The sequence below is a fragment of the Varroa jacobsoni genome, unplaced genomic scaffold (assembly GCF_002532875.2).
Source record: "Varroa jacobsoni isolate VJ856 unplaced genomic scaffold, vjacob_1.0 scaffold_858, whole genome shotgun sequence".
NCBI classification, from domain to species: domain Eukaryota; kingdom Metazoa; phylum Arthropoda; class Arachnida; order Mesostigmata; family Varroidae; genus Varroa; species Varroa jacobsoni.
Window position 1 is genome coordinate 446,033 of NW_019213760.1, and position 23,122 is coordinate 469,154.

At 40.4% G+C, this 23,122-nt stretch overlaps 3 protein-coding genes across 7 annotated transcripts in view; 1 reads left to right on the top strand and 2 right to left on the bottom strand.

The window, feature by feature from the left end:
* Window positions 1-3,050, bottom strand: LOC111264424 (FAD-dependent oxidoreductase domain-containing protein 1; the record flags this gene model as incomplete). Its single annotated transcript, XM_022840316.2, is given in 5 exon segments — window positions 1-28; window positions 219-408; window positions 719-844; window positions 1,470-2,286; window positions 2,829-3,050. Coding segments are annotated over 4 exon segments (1,115 nt in total), but the record flags the coding sequence as incomplete, so codon positions are not given.
* Window positions 3,051-3,279: 229 nt separating this feature from the next.
* LOC111264430 (uncharacterized) lies at window positions 3,280-12,606 on the top strand. Its single transcript, XM_022840346.2, has 6 exons — window positions 3,280-3,653; window positions 5,591-5,717; window positions 6,036-6,149; window positions 10,031-10,576; window positions 10,856-10,957; window positions 11,050-12,606. The coding sequence occupies exons 1-6, from the start codon at window positions 3,613-3,615 to the stop codon at window positions 11,218-11,220; spliced, it is 1,101 nt and encodes a 366-aa protein (XP_022696081.1). The 5' UTR covers window positions 3,280-3,612; the 3' UTR covers window positions 11,221-12,606.
* A 577-nt stretch (window positions 12,607-13,183) lies between these two features.
* LOC111264429 (neuronal growth regulator 1) overlaps window positions 13,184-23,122 on the bottom strand; it is a 37,898-nt gene continuing 27,959 nt past the window's right edge. For 2 of the 5 annotated variants that reach the window (XR_015312691.1, XR_015312689.1), the window contains 9 exons: window positions 21,989-22,179; window positions 21,562-21,639; window positions 21,139-21,280; window positions 17,969-18,108; window positions 17,492-17,655; window positions 17,226-17,271; window positions 16,377-16,569; window positions 14,064-14,579; window positions 13,184-13,828 (listed from right to left, as the gene is read on the bottom strand). Coding sequence is in view for 2 of the 5 variants with exons in the window: in XM_086970081.1 (XP_086826207.1) it covers window positions 14,392-14,579; window positions 16,377-16,569; window positions 17,226-17,271; window positions 17,492-17,655; window positions 17,969-18,108; window positions 21,139-21,280; window positions 21,562-21,639; window positions 21,989-22,179 (1,142 nt within the window). In the remaining 3 variants the exon portion in view is untranslated. Of the gene's footprint in view, window positions 14,580-16,376; window positions 16,751-17,225; window positions 17,272-17,491; window positions 17,656-17,968; window positions 18,109-21,138; window positions 21,281-21,561; window positions 21,640-21,988; window positions 22,180-23,122 lie in introns of those variants that run through there. The other 3 variants (XR_015312690.1, XM_086970081.1, XM_022840345.2) reach the window with 3 other exon arrangements.

The window sequence follows — 23,122 nt, forward strand, 5'->3', positions numbered from 1 at the left end:
CCCAAACCTTCTCGCCGACAGTACGTTCCTATAGGAATCACAACATCAGTTAGAGCTAAAAGCCTTGCCAAACAATCAAAACAACCCCCGATCGGGCATGCGTCCAATATATCAAATTTGCGTGCTTAGGTCGGTTTTTTAATCAATTAAGTTGAATGATAAATAAAAAGAAAAACAATTTATTTAATATAAAAAAGAAGTGACTTTTTGATGCGTACTAGTCGGGTCGACAAGGAATGGAAAGCCGACGATAGGCGCTTCCGGCGCATGGAAAGTATATATGGCTCCTTTGCGGGGTTCAATGGGAATGGGTACCCCTCTGATACCTGTTCCTGTACCAATACGAAGCAAGCGACAAAGTTCTGCCGTTTGGGATCCTCCGGCTAATATTATAATACTAAATATCATCTGAAAAAAGAGAAAGCGAATAGGTTACAGTAAACATTAAGGAAACGCTATCAATACGTTTAACAGCTTTATCATTTTGGGAGTTACAGAAAAATGGATGTCAGTTCATTTCCATGTGTCAGAAGATAGCATTACTAAAAACTGCGCAAAGTTAAGCTTTTATGCATCCTACGGTCCTTTCTAATCCGACATCTTTGTCAAACAGACAAGTCCTTTTTTGAGAGGAGGAATACCCCTGTTCGGGATTTCGTTAGTGGCTGTAGATATGTTCTATTACTCCAGTTAGATAATCTTGCTGTTTAATTGGTACCTCGTGAAGTTCACCGTTCGAATCCTTAAGGATTACATGGTTTGTGGGCTCATACACTTCAGGTCCCACGCAGTCATGTATCGTACGAAAACGGAAGTCAACAACTTCGGCATTGATGTAACCCGTCTGAAAATAAAAGTCATAGAAAATAGTGACAAACTAATTTTTTTTTTCTGTTTGTTGACTAATTTAATGTTTCATAATTAAATGATAATTTCCTTGCAACAATTATTGTATATCAAAGCAATTCTAAACGTGTTAGATATAAAATTTAGTGCGAATAAGAAACAATGATAGTACCTTATCATAACACTGAACTTTGCATCTATTGCCAAGCATTTCAAAAATATATCATAAAACTAGACTATTTATTTTACGCTGGATAAAATAAACAGAAATATGTAAAATCAAGCCATAATTTCATAAAGAAGGATCTTAGTATATAAGGCTACGTTAAAAATCAGTGTAGGCGTCGGCTAGAGATAATAATCATCATCGGACATTACTGCCGTCTGGATTGAAAAAGGATTAGCTTAAGTTAGTTTAGACTTATATATTTTGTACGTAATACCCGCGAATAAAATACGGTTGCTGAAAACATTTCTGAAACAATGGTCAACTTAGTACCAATATTTCATAGTTTACGCTAATTCAAAATTTCTAAGAATGACCAAATGCCAACTGGTTCATTGAAATGTGCAGCGTGATAGACAAATGTGCAAATAGTTACATTATGTGAAGTAGATCGTACCTGATGCCGAAGGTTGTACTGCTTGAGTCCTTGTAACAGTGCATACGGATTAAACCAGCCCTCGTTCTGTAGGCCATACGATGCCAGCTTTACGTCTTCATTATTAATAAATGGAAACCGTTTCTTCAATGTTTCCTGCGACATCAATTCGATACGCGCCCCGCACTCTCGTTGCGTCCTGGCATTCTGCTCCATCTGCATAGCTCTCTCATCAGTATCTGCGATAAACAGATAACCCTCTGGGTTGAACTGGGGATCAGGTGCGTCCTCGCCGAGGTAATGCCTATAATCGCGCAGAAATTCCGCTCCGAACATTGCCATTTGGCAATTCTCTTTAAACGAGAACTGCTGCCGAACTCCGCCAGCGCTTCGGGTAGTCGCGCACCGTTGATACGTCGGGTCTTTTTCTACTACGGTGACATGATATGTAGCTGGTGCTCGTTTTTTTATCCAATATGCGATGCTCGATCCAATAATGCCTCCACCGACGATCAGAATGTCTGTTTCGGGCGGTGCAAGCTGCTTTTTCCGTTTGCCGCTATACTTATCGATCTCAGCGCGAAGTCTTCCCAGATAGTCACCTTTCTGTCGGTTGATCTTCTCCACAAAGGAGGATCGCTTAGAATCTTTTTCACTTTCACAAACAAAACCTGGGTCCTTTCGATTTCTAGCGCTGCCAGCGTCCCTATAAAGGCTACGGGCCATTCGTTGTAGAATGGATCTTGAGAACGTCCGAGGGCATTGTACTGCTATTCGCGGAAGTACAAGCATGGCTGCTCATATGTTGGCAACCAAATTTCACTTTTTCAAGTATCCTCTGGGATCAATCGAGAAAAATTTAATTAAGATTCTCTCCAGTAGTGAAATTACTGGTGCACTTTTGTTATTGTGTATTTTGTATGGATTCAAACACTGTGCATTTGGTCCTTTGACCACTATAGGAGAGCGCCAGGGTTAAATACAAGGCGCCATCACACGATAGCTGGAACTCACCAAACTAATTTTAATGTTAGAGGCCTTTCGCGTAACCATGAAGTTCTTTATAAAAGACCTTTCTTTTACTGTCGGAATCTGTTCCCTAGTTCTCGTTGCACAGTTTTTTTTATGTATAAACGTAAATGCATCCCAAAGGTTGACGGTAGCTTCGAAGCTGTGCATAAAGATTTCGAAATTGACTTGTAAGCGAAAAGCAAGAAAACAACAAAAACAGATTCACCTCCCTCTTCATAAATTACACCGCTGCCAGCTAATTTACCATCAGTATCAATTACATTTTACAACATGTATTGTGTAAAAGAGCGCAGTCGTATTCAGTAACATTATCCGTCTCTTAATCTTAGCTTTCCCTGCCAAGCTTACAAGCTTTGGAGAGGATAACCCTGAGAAGTCTTATGGATAGTGGAATCACACGGTTCAACCAATAATCACAAAGTAGAATGTGCGGCTTCTTTCACGGCTTGTACCACCACAGAACAGTAGCTTTGGCACATATGTAAAGCCGCGATGTGCAAGCAGTGATACGCGGTGCCATTTGAGGCCCTAAATTTGATGGACATCAAGTCGATGTTTTCGAGCCGGTAGTGGGACCTTACTTCTATCGAGAGTTAACTATTTGCATTGCTTGGACCTTAGTTGATGTCGATTGAGATCGTTTCTCATATTTACAGAAAGCAACATTTGCCTTATCAAAGGTAGCTCATGTTTTTTATAAGGGCTCAAATGAATAATAGTCCACATTTGAGTATGCTGTTGACTTTCTTGGAAATTTGGCGGGCTGCGCACGGCTCAACCCAAGATGGCCGCATTCATCAAAGCGCCATCTTGCCAGGTTGCCCAGCTCTCTTGGGTTTTCGTTTGAGCGCCTTCTGCTTGCTTGCATTTTGAGTAGTAAAGCAAGGCGAGGCAGATATCGCGTCCGCTCGAGAGCGCTACGTGCTGCTGATACCCTACCGCTTCTGCGGCACTGTGCTAGCCTCCATTCCGACGGCGTAGCATAAAATACTAGTGATCATTACTATCATCGTTCCTATAGCTGTATCAGACACAATTGTGTTGGTGGGTTTTCAGCAAGTGCAAGCTTGCGGTGAAGGTCTCAGTGTTGGTGTGAGCGTCTCGTACGCCCTATCAGAACAGATCCGAGGTAATGGGCCGCAAGAAGAAGAAGCCGTCAAAACCCTGGTGTTGGTAAGTACGGAAACGAGGATAGAGGGTTTACCGTTTGCCAACAATGAGACTGTTGATGGTTTGTGCAAAGAGGTCAGTATTTGACAAAGACCGACTTGAAACATTGCCGAGTCTGTATTGTGCTAGCATGATCTTGTTTCGCGTCTAATGCTGTTACTTTTATCGGTTAGTTCGCATGTTTACTGACAGCCACAATGTAGTTTCTTTGGACTAAATACGACAGTCAATATCAGAGACTGATAAAGCTGAAGTATAGGCAAAATGTGTATACCTACGTATATATTAAATGGCGTAAACTTCTGCAAGGAACTGAACAAAAATATAGTTACGGAACGTTCAAGCTTCCGCCATCCGGATCACCGGTGCGTAAACAATCTTTTACAACAGAAGCGGGCTCTTCTCCTTGATGGATGAGCATCAAGCGCCTCGCTAATGAGTTGTCTCATTGGGGTTGGGGCATTCGGTGGTCACCTAGAAAAATAAAGCTATCGAAATCATACGAATACAATCGTAAAAACATTTGGACTAAATCAAATGATGAACGTAGCTTTCCTGTAAATTTTAAACGCATTTCCATCGCTACCATGCATAAAAATGTACTTGCTTGTACAAACTATTCGAATCGAACTGTGTGTTGGACACGAGCATTGTCTGTGATAGTAGAAAACACAAAAATACGATATGTATGTAATGGGTGAAGGTTCTTGTCTTAACTCTATATCGCTACAATGTGTACATATATACATGTTATGTGAACAATATATCCTTGTCTTATATAAATCGGGTTAAATAGTTACATGAATCGGTTTTTGAGATTATCTGTATATAAACGTACGACATGTGTATATGGACTTTTTATATGCTTCGTTTTAAGATTGTATCTAGATACAGATTTAAGGAACATTTTACGCATTTAAGGAACACGGTTGATTCAGTATAAACATCGTTCACTACGATCTTTAAGTCAGGTTCTGACTGCCCATAGTGCGATAGCGCTCTTTATAATGCGAGTGAGTGGGTTAATACTATCATGTCGGGAGTTTAAGCAACACTTGATCAGACGGGTTCAAATCAGGGCTGTTCGACTGCCAAATGTGGTCCTCCCAGAATATATTCGTAGTCTCACACCCGACTTGTACGGGCCGGTGCATCGTTTTGCTAAAAGACGTACGATCTCCGTTCCACCAGTTGAGGTATACTCGATTATACAATAGTCGATCGCAATAGCATGTGCATGTATTTATTGTGTACCCTATTCAGATTGTGATATAATTAGGTGGAACTGCATGTTTGTGAGCGTATTACATCTCCGTAAGGTTTCATTGCGAATTTTTAATTTAGAAAATTGGCATGTCGTAAGAACAGCTTACAGAAGGACAGAAAAAAGAATGACATTTCATAATTAAGAAAGCAGACCTCAAATAAAACTAAATCAACGGATACAAGTGGCAATAAAGTTGAAGAAAACTGCAACAAATCTGAGAAGCTTCGGTTCTTTGTTGACTTACGACAGATATTAAACACAATGAAAATAGAGTTATTGTTCTATTGATGAGATCATTCATGTGGATCTAATGGAGTAATCTTACATAAGTATATGCGAAATGGAATAATTATTTTTAGAGGCTAAGCGTAGACACCGTGAATTTTTTTTATCAACGGGCCTGTGCTGTCTTTGATCAGATACGAAAACTGGCATTTGTAAGCAAAGCGATTGAACATACCGGCAAAACTTTTGTCTCTCCACAGAGTCGATGCTTCATATAAAACACGGATAATACAACAGTATTTTCAGTTTTATTCACAATTAAGCAAATACAAAAAAAAAGTACAACAGAAAAATGTCTCGCACTGCTATCATATGTCGGTGTTTCAACCTATAATTTACCGAAGATAAAAATTCTGTGTTTGATGTCGGTTGTTTCCTATTTACCTAGGTACTGCAACCGGGAATTTGATGATGAAAAAATCCTTATTCAGCACCAGAAAGCAAAGCACTTCAAGTGTCATGTCTGCCATAAGAAACTTTTCACCGGACCGGGGCTTGCTATACATTGCATGCAGGTAAGAAGACAAAGCAAAACATTCATGGACAAAATATATACGGAAATTAAAAACAAATGTTTATTTCTCTTGCCATATTTTGTCAAATGTAAAAGCGCACTTATCCGACGCGAAGCAGAGGCCGTAAAGGATATTTGATGCGTATTCCCATTTTTTCCTTTGTTCTAACATCGCATGAGCAAGACGCTCTGCTGCAATTTTCAAATTGTGCTTTCTGATTGCCTGCCGAGCTGCTCTGCGTTCTTTGAGTCGACCAGTATTTAATAGGACCAGTCTTATTCTTAATTGAATTGCTAATCAAATCTGTTCATTGTTCAGGTCCACAAAGAGACTCTAGACAAGGTGCCAAACGCTTTGCCAAACCGCAATTCTGTCGACATCGAAATCTACGGAATGGAAGGCATTCCACCGGAGGATATCAAAGAGCACCAGGTAAGTACAGTACTTTAGAGATAACATACAGCAGGTCGCAGGGCGAAGGTTGCGTATCACGACGGTGGCCAGTGCTCGGGTACACCAAAGCTTCACGTATCCATCGTGTTCGGTGGGTTGATCTTCGCCTTTACCTACCTATCGTATAGTAATTGAACTATGTGATGTATAGCTAAACAAATGTAACTATGTAGAAAGGGTTTTCTGGAGGTTTCAGACGATTTCCTACGCCAATTGGCATCCTTTTATGGAATGATTGATAAACTTTTTTTAATTTGCTACGTTTTCGTTACGTGCTGTCATCAAGTAAAGTTTTCGACACCTTAATTAAACTTATGAGGTTGACATTTTTGAAGCGAATATAACATGTATTATTACCTAAAACTATTTTCTGGAAGTCCATTATAATTCTAACTCTAGGTGTCTATATGACGTGGCGTTTGCTATCCATGATTCCCCCCTAAATCCTGTTTGTGAAGAAAAAGAAAGAATAGTTATTGTTCATACGGTGTCTAGTGAAGGGAATACGATGTGTTGTATTGGCAGTGGTTCATTTGGTCCTTTTATAAAATAGGGCCCCGCAAAGACCCGGAAGGCAGATTTATTTCTGCTGTATCGGTTTTCCCGGTTAATTCGAAAGCATTTTTCTCCCCCAGTAAAACACTCCTGTATGGGTTCCATCTACCAAATAGAACATGGTGACTGGTGTTGTTTGTTTCTTAACAATAACACGAAAATAGATGTATTATACATATCTCTTATCTATATACTCTGTTCGTTTTTTGGTGTCGTAACTGTTGCAGTTGTTAGCTCTCTGTAGTCGCTCATAATACAGTGTACTTATGACTATGAACCTATTACGCACACGACCACTCGTTCTCGATTATTATTCCTTACGATTATTCCTCCAGATTGTTTGGAATCGATTGGAGGGCGAAAGCGACTCCTTTTTGCGGTCGAAGGATTAAACAGGAGATTACATCAGGTAGGAAATGCTCTGCTTTGTACGGTTTTTTTTTCGATAGAAAGTCCGCGTTACACACAACTACTGTTTCACAACAACTGCTCAGCAGACCACTCGATCTCACTTCTTCCCCGCCTCTCCCAAGTAAGTTTCATCACCCGAAGTAGTAAAAAAAGACAAAAATCGGAGGAAAAAACATCTAAAGAAAAACTGTACAGAAGCATCCCGATGCCTTAAAACTATTTTTCATGCCTGACATTATCGCTATAGATTTCGCCGCTGACTTTCTCATCCTTCGCGTTTGTGAATGTGTGGATTAATGTTTCAAGCAAAGTGGCTTACAGGTAAATGTTTTTCATAGCATAATCATGATTAGCAGGTGGTAGACCAGATTTTGAAGAGGCTAAAGCTGAAATATTAAAGTAAAATTAAAAAATATGTATCATGAACTAGGGTCACCTTTTGAAAATAAGATGTAAAACCTTAAGTCAACAGAAAAAGTGAAGGCTTTCAACTTTATCGTATGCAAATCAGAAACCAGTGTTACATTTGAAACTTCACGGCGCTTTGCTTGCAACATACTAATCGGCATCATGCGTGGTAGTATCACTAGAAAGGACAGTAAACGTCAAAATGCAACAAGCAACAATCATTGCCATTGCGTATAACAAACTGAACTATACTAAAAAAAGTCGTTCTTTGGAAACGAGGTTTTGGGTAAGTCTTTAGCATGATCACTTATAATTCTATGGCGTAGAGTTTCATGCTATGGGCGAGCGTACTTTATTTTGAAAGACGTCCTTCAAAGCGTATTGTAGTGCAATAAATGATCACATGCTAGGCACTTTTGTTATTTTGTTGTTAAATCCTACAAGCATATATTTATTCGCTAGCAGCTACGGCCTCTATCAAATTCTCTCTTTTATTTTATATGCGTGATATAAATATAACAACGAATCTTGTCACTGCAGTGGCGTATTGCCGTGTATTTTGCTCATGTCATATTACCTGTCAGACAGACCAACCTAAAACACGCCAAAGGTAAGGCGAAACGGGACGGTAGGTAGGTTTCAAGATGAGGTTAGGATTTGTTTGCCAAGCGGCTTTCGGAAGCTTTAGAACCACTCCTATTTACTCCTTACGGGCGCCTCAGTGCTGCCTTTTTTACCTATCGGAGTAACCCACTCAAAGTGACAAATCGAGACAAAAGCTTTATTTTTTAAACAGATACGAGGTGGCAAATGCCATGTACAAAACGTTTAGTACTCATGTTCGAATTAAGGTTTTCTCATTGGAAGGAATAGTATTTACTTAATACTATTTTTTCTTTGTCATTCCAATTTTTCGCTGTTCTCTTTGAGTGGACCTCTGTTCCATTATTGATGTTCTGGGTTGGTGATGCACTTGAACATTCGCAATTTCTTGTCTCGAATTCAATATATTCCTTTGTTCTTCAATGAGAATCGTAGAGACAATCAATCGAAACGTTCTGCACTGCTCACTGTGTATGCATCTACTCCGTTGCAAGTAAATGGGCGCAGCGTGTGCCTAATTTCTATCTAGACGAGTATGAATGCAATAACTAGGTGAAAGGATAACAAAGTAAGTGGAATCTTTATGAATCGGTATTGGTGTATAATTAAGTAGCAGGATATGTGATGACTATGATTATTTGTGCCCTGAACCGTCGGGTTTGTAGTAGGGCTGTTTTTTTGCGATATACAAACACTTTCCGTATGGGAGCAATGTGAACTCCGGCTGTGAAGGGCTCGGCTGCTACTGTGGTCGAATCTGCGCACCGATGGCTGCAGCAGTCATAACTGATGAAGAACACAGCCATCGGTCTGTCACTGTGGTCACTATTTTGTAGCAGGTGAGTAGCGTTCTTCTATTGAGAAAGGGATGTGTCAACATGAACTACACAAGAGATCTCTTGGCGATGACGAAGTCGACTCACTTGGGCATTGATTGACCATAATAACAAAGTCGCGGACTCAATGAAGGAAACGAAGGAGTTAGTAAACTATCACAAATTGTGTCCGGTATTATCGATGACATTGAGCTGAAGATGAATTTGAAAAGAAGACAGATAACAGTTGAAAAGCGAATGGAATATATTGTTGCTATTTCGATTTCACTCATAGCCCATGCCTAGTAGAATGAGCTTTGTCCTCGACTGTATCATTTGTTTGAGAGACTTCCCGGGGATTGGCCTGTGATAAATGAAAAAAGTTAGATATAGCTACAAATCACTCACGCTTAAGTAGTAGAATTTATTCTAACTGCAGTTATTAAGCTATTACTTGCTTGTCTCTTGATGTCGCTTATTGAGCGCTTCTTTGAGACCATATCGTGATGATCGCGAGATATCGCGGTATCACGAACGGGACGCGCAATGAGGAATTTACACACGACACATACAAACACATTCATATTGAGAAATATTGGTACAATAGCGATATTATTAGTTTTTAATGGACATCTGTCCTAAAAAGGAACTCCCAACATTTGTGTTTTCGAAAGAAAATAATGGCATTGTTGATCAGGATCGATACTTCGTTCCGCAAAACTTCACCAGGCTAGTATATAGGACACTTGTTTACATTCCTATGTGAATACGTTACGTTTACTAACTCGTAACGTCTGACGGAAGTTCGTGTGTTCCCAAATAAATGCGTGCTCACATTTCTTTGTTGAACTTTGACAACCAAATGGCTGTATTGTGTGTAAAAAGAGAGTGGGGGCAATTTGAAGGTAAGTAATAGACTTGTGGATCGAACAACTTGTGGCTTTGTCTGCATTTGCCTTTGTCTTTCGGTTGCCCCTTGCACCGAGCGACTATTAACAACTAATTGAGGCCCGCGGCGGAAGTTTTAGCTAAAGTAGCGCCATTTCTTGAACTGGGATCGTGTTTCAGCGGGACGCGGGTTCTTCTAATGGAGGCGTAGGAGGTGGCCGTGAAGATGATGATTCACCGCCTCCAGTCCCACCGGCACCTCCAGTACCTCAGGCTGCTCAGCCTCCGGCAGGAGCCGGCCTACCAACACACCCAACAAATGTTGCCGGAATACCGCCACATCCCCACCATCCGCAGTTAGCAGCGATGGGGGTGCCCCCTTTTGGCACACCGCCGCCACCACCTGGGATGCCAGGGGCGATGCCTCCGCCGTATGGAATGCCCCCAGGCTTTCCTCTGCCCCTCGGCTTTCCTATGATGCCACCAGGAATGACAGGTGCGCTCCCTCCGGGAATGCATCCACCGTTCGGTCCTCATCCCGGTGGATTAGCAGCGCTTGGTGGCAGCATGATGGCTGCCGTACCCCCGGCGGTACCGGCAAGACCATTGTTCCCTGCTGCACAGAGTCTTCAACAACAGCAGCAGCAGCAACAGCAGCAGCAGCAACAACAGCAGCAACAACAACAACAAGCCAATGCTGCGTCTGCGGCAGCTGCTACTAGCCTAGTAAGTCCAACGACTATTATATTTATTTGTGTATTTCGTCGTATCTCTTACATTTGTAGCTTCCATCAGAAACGTTTACTGCGTTTGAATTGGTATTTTTCTGGTTTTACACTCGTGTTTTACGTGAAAAAAATTTATATGTGGCACCAAGGTACAAGATGTCCAATAATTAACAAGGTATGTTTAATATACAAGGTATAACTACGGCGCCCGCTAATATTGCACCTTTATATTGAAAGATTTTCGCGCAATTTTAATTACGTTTTTTTTTTGTTTTAGAGCGGAACGGCGTCCGCCGCTTCTAGCCCTGCTGTAGTCTCTGCACCGCCGATACCAGCTGCTCGGCCTCAAGTAGGCGACGCCAAAGAGCAGGTTCCACAGGTACACGATATAATTTAGTTCTGGAGGCCATACAAATCATGATGTGCGTCTTTTTATCTCGATTAGAATAACCGAGTTGTTTGCGATTCCAGGCACAAGTCACGGTATCAGCGTCTGCCGAACTAAGGTCGTGGCAAAATGCACCTGTTGGAGTGGTTGTCTCGGCCGAGGGCACGAAAATTGTTCACCCTGAAAAGGATCTTTCTTTGGAAGAGCTCCGGATGCAAATGCCCGCTTACAAGCGCTTCCTGATGGTGAAATAAGTGGGTCTGTCGATGTTTATGTACAGGTGGCCATGAGCAGACAGCCTCCTCTTAGACGTGCGTTTCTTACGACGTGGGGCAAGCAAATTAACTTGATCTCTCGGAAACCATGCTTAGTGGGGTGCGGCCTGTGTCGCCTAATTAATGATGCCTGTGACTAAAGAGCTGTACAGCTAGGGTCAAGAGAAGGTAGCGGATAGGCTAAAAGCAGCGGGTGGTGGGGAATTAGGGGTAGTTCTGGGTTCATCATCCGAAGCAACAACATCAACAACCGCTGACCCGAACCAGCAGCACGCTGGGTATGTAATCTCATCAACATGTTTAATTTTCTACAGACGTTTCTCTCTTCCTCTTTTAAAAGGGACTTAGCCATAGCATCAATACTGTCATTAACCGTTATCAATGCACGATTCGAAACAATGCGCTGTCATCAAAACGGGAGTCATACGTCCCTGTGAAGCTTGCGAAATCCCAATAAGATTTCGCGTCCATCTGTCCACCTTGATGAAGCTGGTAGACCCTTTCTAAATATTTCTTTGGCAGCACAGAAATTCTTTCGATGGTTTTGCTGTATACAAACTATAGTTTGAAAATAGCGGTCTGAAAGAACCGACGCCTAAATTAGAAAATGAAATAGCGAAATAGACGAACTTGGAGTCCCTTGGGGAACATTTTAATTCTACTCCTCTCTGGCTTTTCTGTTTTCGCCATAGACAAATCTTGATTGAAGAAGAGACATCGAAACTATTCACAAAACTTGAATTGAAACTAGGACGCGAAAGGATTATCTAACAAAATATAAACAACAGCTACGGCATGGGCATGTCCTGTTGTTTTTGGAAGTTTTCGTTAGCTAAAAAAAAGTGGCTTGGAGGTTCGAGTACATATATATATACATATATATATATATATATATATGGAAGTGCGTCATATGGTAAAGATTTTGAATGGTTTATTTTGTTTGCTTGTAAAGGTTAATTTGTCGGCTGTAATGGACCGATCAAAGCCCTCCAGGCAAAAACTTTTCCTAAGATAAAAAAAGGGTGGTTCACAGAGTGGCACGCAAATGAAAATGAAGATGAACTCATATTGTTTATGCTAAATCAAGTGTACGTCAGTGAAAGGCAACGCGGCCGAAAGAGCAGCTCGTAGCTAATTGTGAACAAAGAACTGCTACAATTGTATTCGCTCTATTAGAAAATTATTGGGCAGAATGAAAAAGGTAAGGCAAGAACTAGTTCGCGTTGTGTTAGTTTGATATGAACGAAAAATTATAATATTGATGATTAATAATAACAATAAGTAGTAAGAATAAAAACAGAAACGACAATGGCATTAAATAATGAATATAATAAATATTGCTCTGTATATATTGAGAGAAGTGTAGTTTGCTGAGACTCCTTGTTCGTTTCATTTAATTGATTTTTACATAGATTGATAAAAGATTCTATAAAATTATGTAAATTATAACAAAATGAAGCTTTACGCCGACGGAAATATATTCACCAGTATCACCAGTAAAAAAATACATCTGTGGAAATAGTTGGATACTTATTTCCTAAGTATCCAACTATTTCCACAGATGTATCTTTCCATATGAATATATCTCCTATGCTTAGTAGGAAATCTTGGCTACTCCTAGTAAAATGGTCCGTCCGGAGCCACTCCTAGGCCTTAAATCCTAAAGTTAATTGCAGCACAGATCTGCTGGTATTTGTTTCTGGCCTGATGTAGATTTCACTTAATGATGAAATTAGTAAATAAACATGTTAGGAGCGATCAATTACCTTGCAGACCCATTTGTGTGGCAATACCGGTGTGGCCTACTGTTAAGTTTCGAGTGAATTCGGTAACGAGCTTCACTGAAGTGGGCCTGGAGAACAATGTTCCCGTTTTTGCGCAAAATTGAGAGCTGGAAAACAAAGTCGCCTATCAGCTAAAGACAATGAAAACAAAAATATCGCACGTGGGCAGCATATGTTAATGAGTCTTTATTATCCTTTACTTATCATCATGTCCATCATGGTGGTGTTAAATGAATATTTTCCTGGTATTTAGTTCTAGTATAACGGATGGTTTGCTAGCAAATGTCATATTTACACATGTACGTAGTTACGCAATAGCATGACTTCATTCCTTTTGCTGTTTTTATATACAAGCCTTCAGTGCCATCGTATCTTGTACCAGGTCAACCTCCGGCAAACAATCGATATCTCTTTTTCACAACGTGTTAAATAAGTGCAATCGTTTGCAGATTTTTCTAAATTACCGTTATGGCATTGTACTGGAACTCTGCAATCGTAGTATCATCGGAGTATTATGACAGTCCATCTCTACATGCTTTATTCTTTATCTAAGGAAGTGTTGTAGTTGCCAATGCAGACGCACCATTAAATTCGATTTTCCCATGAAATTTCATTCGTACAACCGCGCGTTACCCAAGTCGTGTATTTAAACTGCATAGGTATATATACTGTTTGGGTATCGAGCAAGTAAAATTTCGACAATTACTCTATATCACCTGTATATGTATATTGGAAATCAAGCCGTTCAGTTTCCGTCATTGTTGTGTACCAAATGTTTGACATTCGGCTAGTGGATTGAACACCTGGAAAGAATCCAGTTATATTTGAAACTTAGTCACTTGGGATTGGCTATTAACTTTAAATGTCGAACGAGCGAACAAGTGTGAACTTTTTTGGATGGGGTTGCATAAGCTTAACTTCCATTTTTACAGAAGTTTTAGATATCCTCATTAGATGAAAAACAATCAGGCGTAAGTGAATCTATTAAATGAAAAACTGTTTTATTATTTATTTATTAAGTGGAAAAGTATTCCTTACCCTAACTCCAAAACAGGATTGAAGGTGATGTTTTCGTTATGAGGAAATTTGGGTGAGTGACGGTTTTCCTATGTGCACTGTCATTTCATTTTTAAGTTGATTTATCTATCCTATACATACTGCCGCACGTTGCAAAATAGCGTCGATGATGGGTGTGCCAATACGCGCTACCAAAAGTGTGGCTGATCGTTAAGACGGATGAAGATGAAAGATGACTTTGATGGTTGAGGATGACCAGCAACCAAGCTGTCGCAGAATTGCAACGATGGGCAGATATTCCTGGTGACCCGAGTCGATGGCAATGCCATATTTATGGATAAGCGCAACATCATAGCGGAGTCACAACTGATGCAGCGTACAAAACGAGTACAACATGAGCAAGAGAGGCAAATCCTACGAGCGGCCGTTGCCAGCTCCACCAGAGGGAGGGCGACCTGTGAGGGCCAGTGATCGCTGTAATAAGCTTCGTGGCTCCTGATGGCTGAGGATCCTGCATAGCTGCCGGGGGGTGTTCGCCTGCAAGACAGAAATCGGTTAAACAAGTTGGTAATAATTATAATAATAGTAGTCCAGCAGAGCTCCTTTGTATTATAGATTTAGAAGTTACGAAATCATTTCTTCTAAGTACTTTTTCAGCGAAGAATCTTCCAGAGAAGAAGTGATAGTGTTTCAATAACAATAATAACAAAGCGCATAATTTAAATCCAATACGTCGTCCATTCTTATGTATTCAGTTAACGTCACCAATATGTCTCTAAGCTAGTCTCAACAGTACTTCAACGAGGCAGAACTTCCCGTTAAATAAAGTGGTTAAATAAACTAAATAAGAGTGGATCAATGGTTTACAAAAAAGTTTCATAACTAGCCGTCTAGCACTTCGAAAAAGTAAGAACTTCCTTTTGCACCAATGACATATTTTAACCCGGCAGCTGATAATATTTTTTTATATATATATATTTACAGCAGACTTTATTCACGAAAATATCTTGTGTAGTCTCTTTCCGCATGATGTGAATTTCGACAGAGTGGCAAACGGCGCTACCGGATCGATTTCCTTCTCGTTTCAGCAATAAGCTAACAGTTGCTGGGCTGACAAGTATTCGCTTTATCCTGAGTTCTGGGGATGCATTTGTGATTTCGGCTAAAAGATCCTATCTGGTAAACGCATATAATACATTTCTAAGTTGCAATACTAGCGGCCGAAGCTGCCGGGAATTTGGAGAAGATACCACTACATAGAAGAGCGTAAATACTGGCGCGCTATTAAGACCTTGCATCAGCAATTAGTGCGGTGATGATAAGAAAAAACGTTGAGAAAAATGCCTAGTAAGATACACATCCGTATCGAATTCGAGAAGCTGTATGGTTTTTGTGTACTTCACAGTGTAAATAAATACTTCCCGATGGGAAAACTTAATCTAGGTATCACTATATACTGTCTAGAATGACATTAGGCACTTGGAATGCCAATATCGGCAGAAAGTGTTGACATTGTTTCCTGGACTCTACGAAACCCCCATATGAATTTAATCACTGTAAAACAATGGAAGAAAACACTATACCCTGTACTGTTCAACGAGACCAGGGTTCATTGCTCTAGGTTCCGCCAACGACATGTAGTACACAACCCGTGTTAATAAACGGAAATTATTATTACCTAACGCTGTGTATGTTTTATGAAGTTAAGATTTTTCTGTCGTCCAACATGAAAGCTATATAAAAATTCAAGATATCGATTTTATGCGTTCTATTGTATAAATAAAATAACTCGTCCGTACACTCTGATTCTCGCAGTAATCTTATCCTGATAATACATCGTTTTTAGGGATATTGTCGTAAACCATTTTCGTATAATCTTTTATTTTTTGTTCTATTGGGTTTTCAAATCAGTACTACATTTTTATATTAGTTTCTCGTAACGGGCCTTGTGTGCCATCACGCACACGGAACTTTTTCTAATATACAGGAAACAGGAAAGGAAGCTGGCTTGGGACAGTTACTGCTTTTACTATTGTTTTTTCATCTTTTCCTAATATGAACGTATTTTTGTTCTAACTAAGGATCTGCGTTCTTTTCTATTGCGAGCCTTTTCCCCTTCATCTACAACACATCTATAGCAACCGACAAATTACAGCGAACAACATAACTATACCTGTATGTAGTGCACACTCATGCCGGCAACAACAGCGTCTCCAGCAACGCTATTCAATAAACTGATCATTAGAAAAATTAATTCCATTTAGGAGCAGTACAAAGCGTACTAGCCAATAAAGCGACTAAAAGTAATCGAAAAAATGTCTGACAAGTGCATACCATGCAGAACATGCAGGGTGATATGTGCGGGTAACGCGTCCGATGGCGCGCAGCTATAGTTTCCCGAGTGAGACGCCCTTGCGTGGCGGATCCGGAGGACAGACATCATCACTACTGGGTCTTGTTTAGCGTACGTGGTGTTACCATTATCGACGAGACCTCTAGCCCCATCAATACCCCTGGATGAGTCGCCCTGCGATAGAACAAAATGACATTGGAGATAAGCGGTTCGGTCTGTGTTGTATATAGAGCATTGACATCATACGATAGGTAGACGAGGTAGGATGGCGTCTTGATTGGTGACAGTACTCGACGATGACGGCGCCACTTTCGCCGTAGCGTAATATACACGCGTAACAACGAGCTTAAACACACTAGTAGAATAAAAAAAAAAAAGTTATTTTTTACCTTGTTCTCACCAATTAGGTAATATGCTTCATATATGCATAATGAAGGTACATAAGGTCGCACAATTCGAATACGCACAGAAATATGTATGGGAAGCCGGTTGAATAGAGCCTCGTTATTTCACACAGAAGTGTTCCGTAGTTTGTTATATAGATATGTATAAATAGTAGTAATAATTTAATATATACAGTAACACTTAAAGTGATCGATCACCGTACTTGAACCATCGTATAAACTCGATTTCAATACGGAATGTGACCTATCAAGTCGATACGTGGACGCGTGCTACCAGGTCAGACATATGAATAAAGAGATTTTTTATATCGCTACAATAAACATGCTTTCATCAAAATGCACTTCTTTTTATGCAATACATTTATCATTTATTACTCGTAGAAATTAGATGCTTGTATCTGATATACAAAATCAATTAAGACCCACCTTTATCTTCATATGTTCGTAATTGACAACTTCTCCGTTGTGGTACCTAAAATAAATATGAAAGAAACTTATTCAAGTTTTATAAACTATATGATTTAGTGTATTTCACATTTACAAAACTTCGATTACGCTGAAGGCGGAACCTGGGTGCTGAGTCAGGAGCAGGGAATCGCTAGTGCGAATCGGCTGAGTCATGCGCATGTAGTAGTACGTACATGATATGAACAACACACTGTTAAAATTTATTTGACCTTTATGCAACCCACCAAAACACATGAGATGCTGTCTCTTCACGACCAACAGAGTTGGCGTTCCGGAGTATCGCCCCGTTTTTTCTGGTGGATACTGAAGCCTTCACTGAAGGTTCCAAGCCAGGAACTCCTCCATCCTGAACAGTTGTCCTATTGGACCATGAAGATGCGTAAAGCGCCTACATTTAATTTCACCAATACACCAATTAAAGAAATAGACGTTTTAGTTCATTTGAACACATTTTAATAAGCCGCGTATGGAGTTAAATATCTGCATAGCTTAAAGAAAAGAGGTAAGAGATCAATCGCGACCTTATTTCTAGGTTAAAAACGAAATGCGTAAATATCTAGCGAAACAGATACTTTAAGCTAACACACGAAAAATATAGGAAAGAAATTACCGATACTAAAGCAAATACTAAATACAATTCGAAGACAATCCATATTTGTACTAAAACTTTGAATGTCAATCTCTTTTCATGTATTGTGCACCTGGTATTGAGTATGGGTATCCGCGACTCCTATTTGTTGTCTCGAGGGTTCAGCTACCCCGGTGAGCTGACAAGTCAGGTTTACTCCACTTCCGCTGTTCACGTAAAGCTGAGGACCGCCCCAAATACGAGCTGTCCGAGCTAGCATACGTGAATGCGTAAACAAAAGGCATTTAGTAGCTATAGTTTGTACGATTTTATTTATACATCATCGCAGTTTACGACTGAGATGCTGGTAGGTCGCTTTCGAGCGTGTTCTAGTATTGTTTTTCTAGAAACATTAAGCTGTAAAAATAATTTCCCTATGTAAAAAATATACGTTAACATTAGTATTTGTTGCATACAATAACTGGTCACTATCTCTAGAAACTAATGTAAAATTATTTCATCCTCCTCATGTATTGTTGAAAATATTGGAAAGCTATAGATGTTCTTCATGGTTATCTTGCGTGCAATACTCGATATGATACTAGTCATAATGCTATAGTCCATAATATTAACGTACTTCTAAGTAAAATGCCGCTTCCTCTGCCCTATGTTGTCCATTTAATTACGCTTGGTTCATAAGCCAGCCTTGATACATATATTTACTTGGTAGCAGTCCTCTATAAAAGCACCTGTGCTAAACAGAGTGGCACACGTCTGAGCAGAGTGCACATTTAACCCGAACTTTTGTCGCTAGGCTTCATGAAAACGAGAGCGTTACCGATAATCGTATCATGGAATCTGACATTAGCTGCGTGATAATACAGGACTTAGTATAAATAGCTGTTGCGCAATAGCTTATTCTGTTGAAAAATCTTGCTTGATCGACAGATGGTAAGGTAATATGCAGACTTAAAAAACTGTGAAGAACCGATCGCATTAACGGATGTTAGAATCCGGGCTAGTAACAGCGGGCGATTGCTCTCTAGTCGGTATATCAGAAAGGTATTCCGCTACAGCACGGCATTGTAAGAAAATTGTAGAAAATTAGAATCTCGATGGAATATCTAGTACTGGGCATCAGAAAGAACGAATTAAAGTTGGCTTACAATCTAATTGACATCCGTTTCAAGTGTAACCTCCCACTCTAGAAGCCCGAAGGACTTAAACACTACGTCCACTAATCGACGTTGAAATAGGATTGAGTATTTTTAAGCTATAATAACTACAGCTGTACAAAGTGCTCAGTGCATTTTTTGTTGACCAAAAAATCGTTGTTAGATAGCAAAACGTTCAAAAGCTGTAGGTTTGGCATTTTAATTTGAGAAAATGACATAGATATATTCATTAGTATTGCGCTCGACCTAATAACCAGTGCACAGGGCTGTCCATTTACACAAGTCGCTGCCTCCTGATCTCAGAGGACCACTTTAGCCGCCTAGTTGGATTTGGCGACTCGTGGTATTCTATGGTAACGAAATTTGCTATGTTATTCCTTTTATCCTTCTGATTATTCGTATTGTTAAAGCTCTATTCGATTTGGCAGCAGTGGCAGCTGGCCCATTTCACTTAGCAGACAGAATAATGGCGGCCTGTCTGAGGGGTCGGGCAGCCCCTCACCCGTTAAACCCCACATTTCCTGCACGCATTACAAGAAAATGCGCAGATTCCCTGTTTGCCGAGCAGTAGCTTTACCCACAGAGTTGCGCTTAAGCTTCATCATCACACACACACACACACACAGATAGCGGAGACAGACACATGACGTCCCCTATTCTTTCTGTCTCGTTCTTTGGCCACAACATCCCCATCCATTGGCAACTACAAAAGAAAACGAAAACCTTGACACTTCGTTTACCGGTTTGGTCTGCCTGGCCCACCTCACAAGCATGATGCAATGGTGTCGTCCACTACTCACGCTTTCGCATACTATGTATTATAGTATGTAATGCACAAGAATATTGTCGCCCGTAATATCCTTTGTCGATGTTTTCGTTGCTCGTATCAATACATGAAGCAAAAACAAGACGATGCATTTATTTCAGTTCGATTACCTGTGGTCAGCAACCCTGGCTCCCAAGTCATCTTTGCTTATACATATATGGAGTGAGAAAGCAAGAAATATATATATATATCTTTCTTGCCTTGCTCCCTTCTGTATAGTCCAAGGGTGGCTCTGTTTGCATTTATACAAGAGACTGAGTTAGGATGGAATGAGATGTACCAACCCTCAAAATGCTCCTGTAATATTGTTACTGTTCCTCAGCTCCTTGAACTCCTCTATTTGTTTGCCCGAATTCCGCTTACTTCCCTAACTATATGTGATATAAATACCGGATTCTGCGGCTTACATCGAGATGCCCTTCATTTCAACGTGCGGTCATTGTCCCACCCTAACCGTGACAGTGGTAATAACTACCGGTGCTGTCGATGCCAGCCACTTACCCATATGACTGCACTACTAAGGAAGGTGCAGCGATATTTTCAGGCGAAGACACACACGAGAGCTACCCCGTATTATGTATTTATCTATATGGCCATATGGCTAGAGCTACTAAATGTAATTAGCGACCAGCGAGCACTGCAGCAACATCGCCTTATAAAATTGTGTGCGCGTAAACACAGTACAAATCAGTGTCGATGATGACAAGCGATGAGAAAATTAGGGTATAAGCGAGCAAGAACCTCCAGTAGATGTAAAAGAACGAGACGTCGTCAAAGAAAATTTGCCGTTGCGTTGCGGCGTAAATAGTAAAAATAAAACATTCATCGGAAATGTTAGCGTGAATGCATTCATAGCTATTTATATGGACAAAGGTACCGGTTAACTTCTAAAGATTTAGTCTTTCGTTAAGGAAATAGTCAACGTACGCAGTATACTGTCATCTAAACACTCAGTACCTTTTCCGAGGAACTAAGTTTAGAAAATAGTTACCCGGTAGTTTTCCCTGAGGCTGGCCACTGCTCAATCAAGTTGCAAAGCCACCATAGCAAGATTCATCTTAACATTGATGGAAATATTTGTTGAAACTGCTGAAAAAATATTAGAAAACCCGCATCTCCTTTGTTCGAATTACAGCTGATGTACCTTATATACCCTTTAGATCTTATCGTCAGAGCGTTCTAGCATTCCTTCGTGTCTATACAATCGTCATCTGCGGCGAAAGTGTCACCAGCTGCTGTGCAAAAAAGCTGATTCTTTCGCTTTTCCTGAAGTACGAATTCTATTAAAGAATAAATATTTACCGATGACGCGCAATGTGACATGCCTGCTAATTTTTGGCACCGAGCCCAGCTGACATTCGTAGACGCCGGAGTCGCCTGGACTCGGATAAGCAAGTTGTAGGGCCCACGAAGATAGGGGCAATCCAGTGGCTGATGCCATAACCTGTTAACGTAAAGACATGAACGGAACTGGTGCTGACGCCAAATGCAGAGCCGTATATTATCAGAAATAAATTCAATGTATAATATATTTTTATGAATGGAAAATGTGAGCGCTTAATTAAGTGTTTTTTTTCTAACAAAAGTAAGCAGTTGTTTATGTATTGTTGAGTCGGAATATTATGCTATATATGATAACAAATTGAATATGGAAATTTTAATAAAGCTCAAATAAGTACATGTTGCAACATATTATCTATGTATTGCAGCAGTTTGAGGACCTACCTGAAACCGTCGGTCCTGAATATACCGATCACGACCCACACTAAGCACGCTTAGGTCCGCTCGTCGGATCCAAGATACCTGCAGAAATTTCCATTAGGAAACTGAATTATACGGTAATAAGGGATAAGACAGAAGGACAGTTCTTGCTCGCGGATGTTGTTTATCATCAAACGTAGACACCTTTAATAAATAAAGGTCACGCTTATCTGTAGCCTGCACAATTGTGAAAGCCTGCAACTATGCGCTATGGAACGCTACATCCGACACCTCAAGAGATGTTCCTACCTAAGATCTTGTCCACCTAAATAATTTGTTTATCCCTAACTCACTAACACTAATTGCAATCAGGCTTGACAGAGCAATAATATAAAACTGATTATAAATTCAGTAGGAGCTCAGTACATTAATCGTCTCTCCGGATACATACGGTTCTGTCGCCGAGATTTCGGACGGTGCAAGGTAGAAACGCAGTACGGCCGATTACTGCTGTAACAATTGACGCAGTAGAATTGTCAAATGACGGCCCAGGGGCAGTAGATTCTTCGTTCGGAGTCTCGGCGTGAAAGCTCCATACTCCTCCAGACACTCGAGAATTAGAAGAATTTCTCTGCACGTCACCTACCGACAACAAATACAGCAGGGAAAAGCAGATTGCTTACTGCACAGACTCGGTCATTCATTTATATCTCTATCATAGCTAAACTCTAGGATTGATTATGAGAACAGGGTTAGGGGGGGGGGGACAGAGTAAACGGGAGACAGCAAATTTAAGAGGCAGTCAGTAGAACAAGGTTAAGTTAATTCCTCTACGTTTCGGGTTTTTACGTCCGGCATCACCGTTTAGCATTCCATCAGACGACTGGCTTCCAGCACAACACGAACTTCTGGTAGGATCCGAACCTAAATCACAATGTATCCCTAAGATTATCAGGCAAATGCGCTGCCCACTAAGCAATCACAAGAACGTCAACCAGATGCAGACGACTTGCTCGTTACTCGGCCAGTAGCAGATTTTGAATTTCGCTGGCTTGTACTTACCGCAGTCTTCACTAACTGTGTCGGTAAAAAAAGAGGCAAATCAACGGCAGTATTCGCTTCATTTAACACCTTAAATATGTATGTTGTAGTTACATAGCCGTTAGGAATTACATCGAAAGCTTGCAGTTTAAGCCAGTAAGAGACATCCTGTTTTCTTGTTTTACGTTTGGCACTCAAGCCGTTAAACATTACTGCAGACGGCTAACTTCCAGCACAAAACGGAGCATATGTATGCTCAGTTTCAAATTGAGGCCACTACTTGTTTCTAAGTTTAGCATGCAAACACATTACCATCTACACTATCATGAAAACCGGTAACGCGTGTATAATAGGTTTTTTCTTGTCGATCGAGTGCAGGCTTAAATAGGCTTAGAATGTCTGGTAATAAGGGCATTAGGAGGACATTTTTTTCTGGTTTATAAAATGTAAGTAGTGACATGACAAAAATAAATAAACAACGTTGCCTGCTTTTTTGACGAGTCCGATTTGAGCATTTTGGTTGAAAAGATATTCCTAAAGCGAG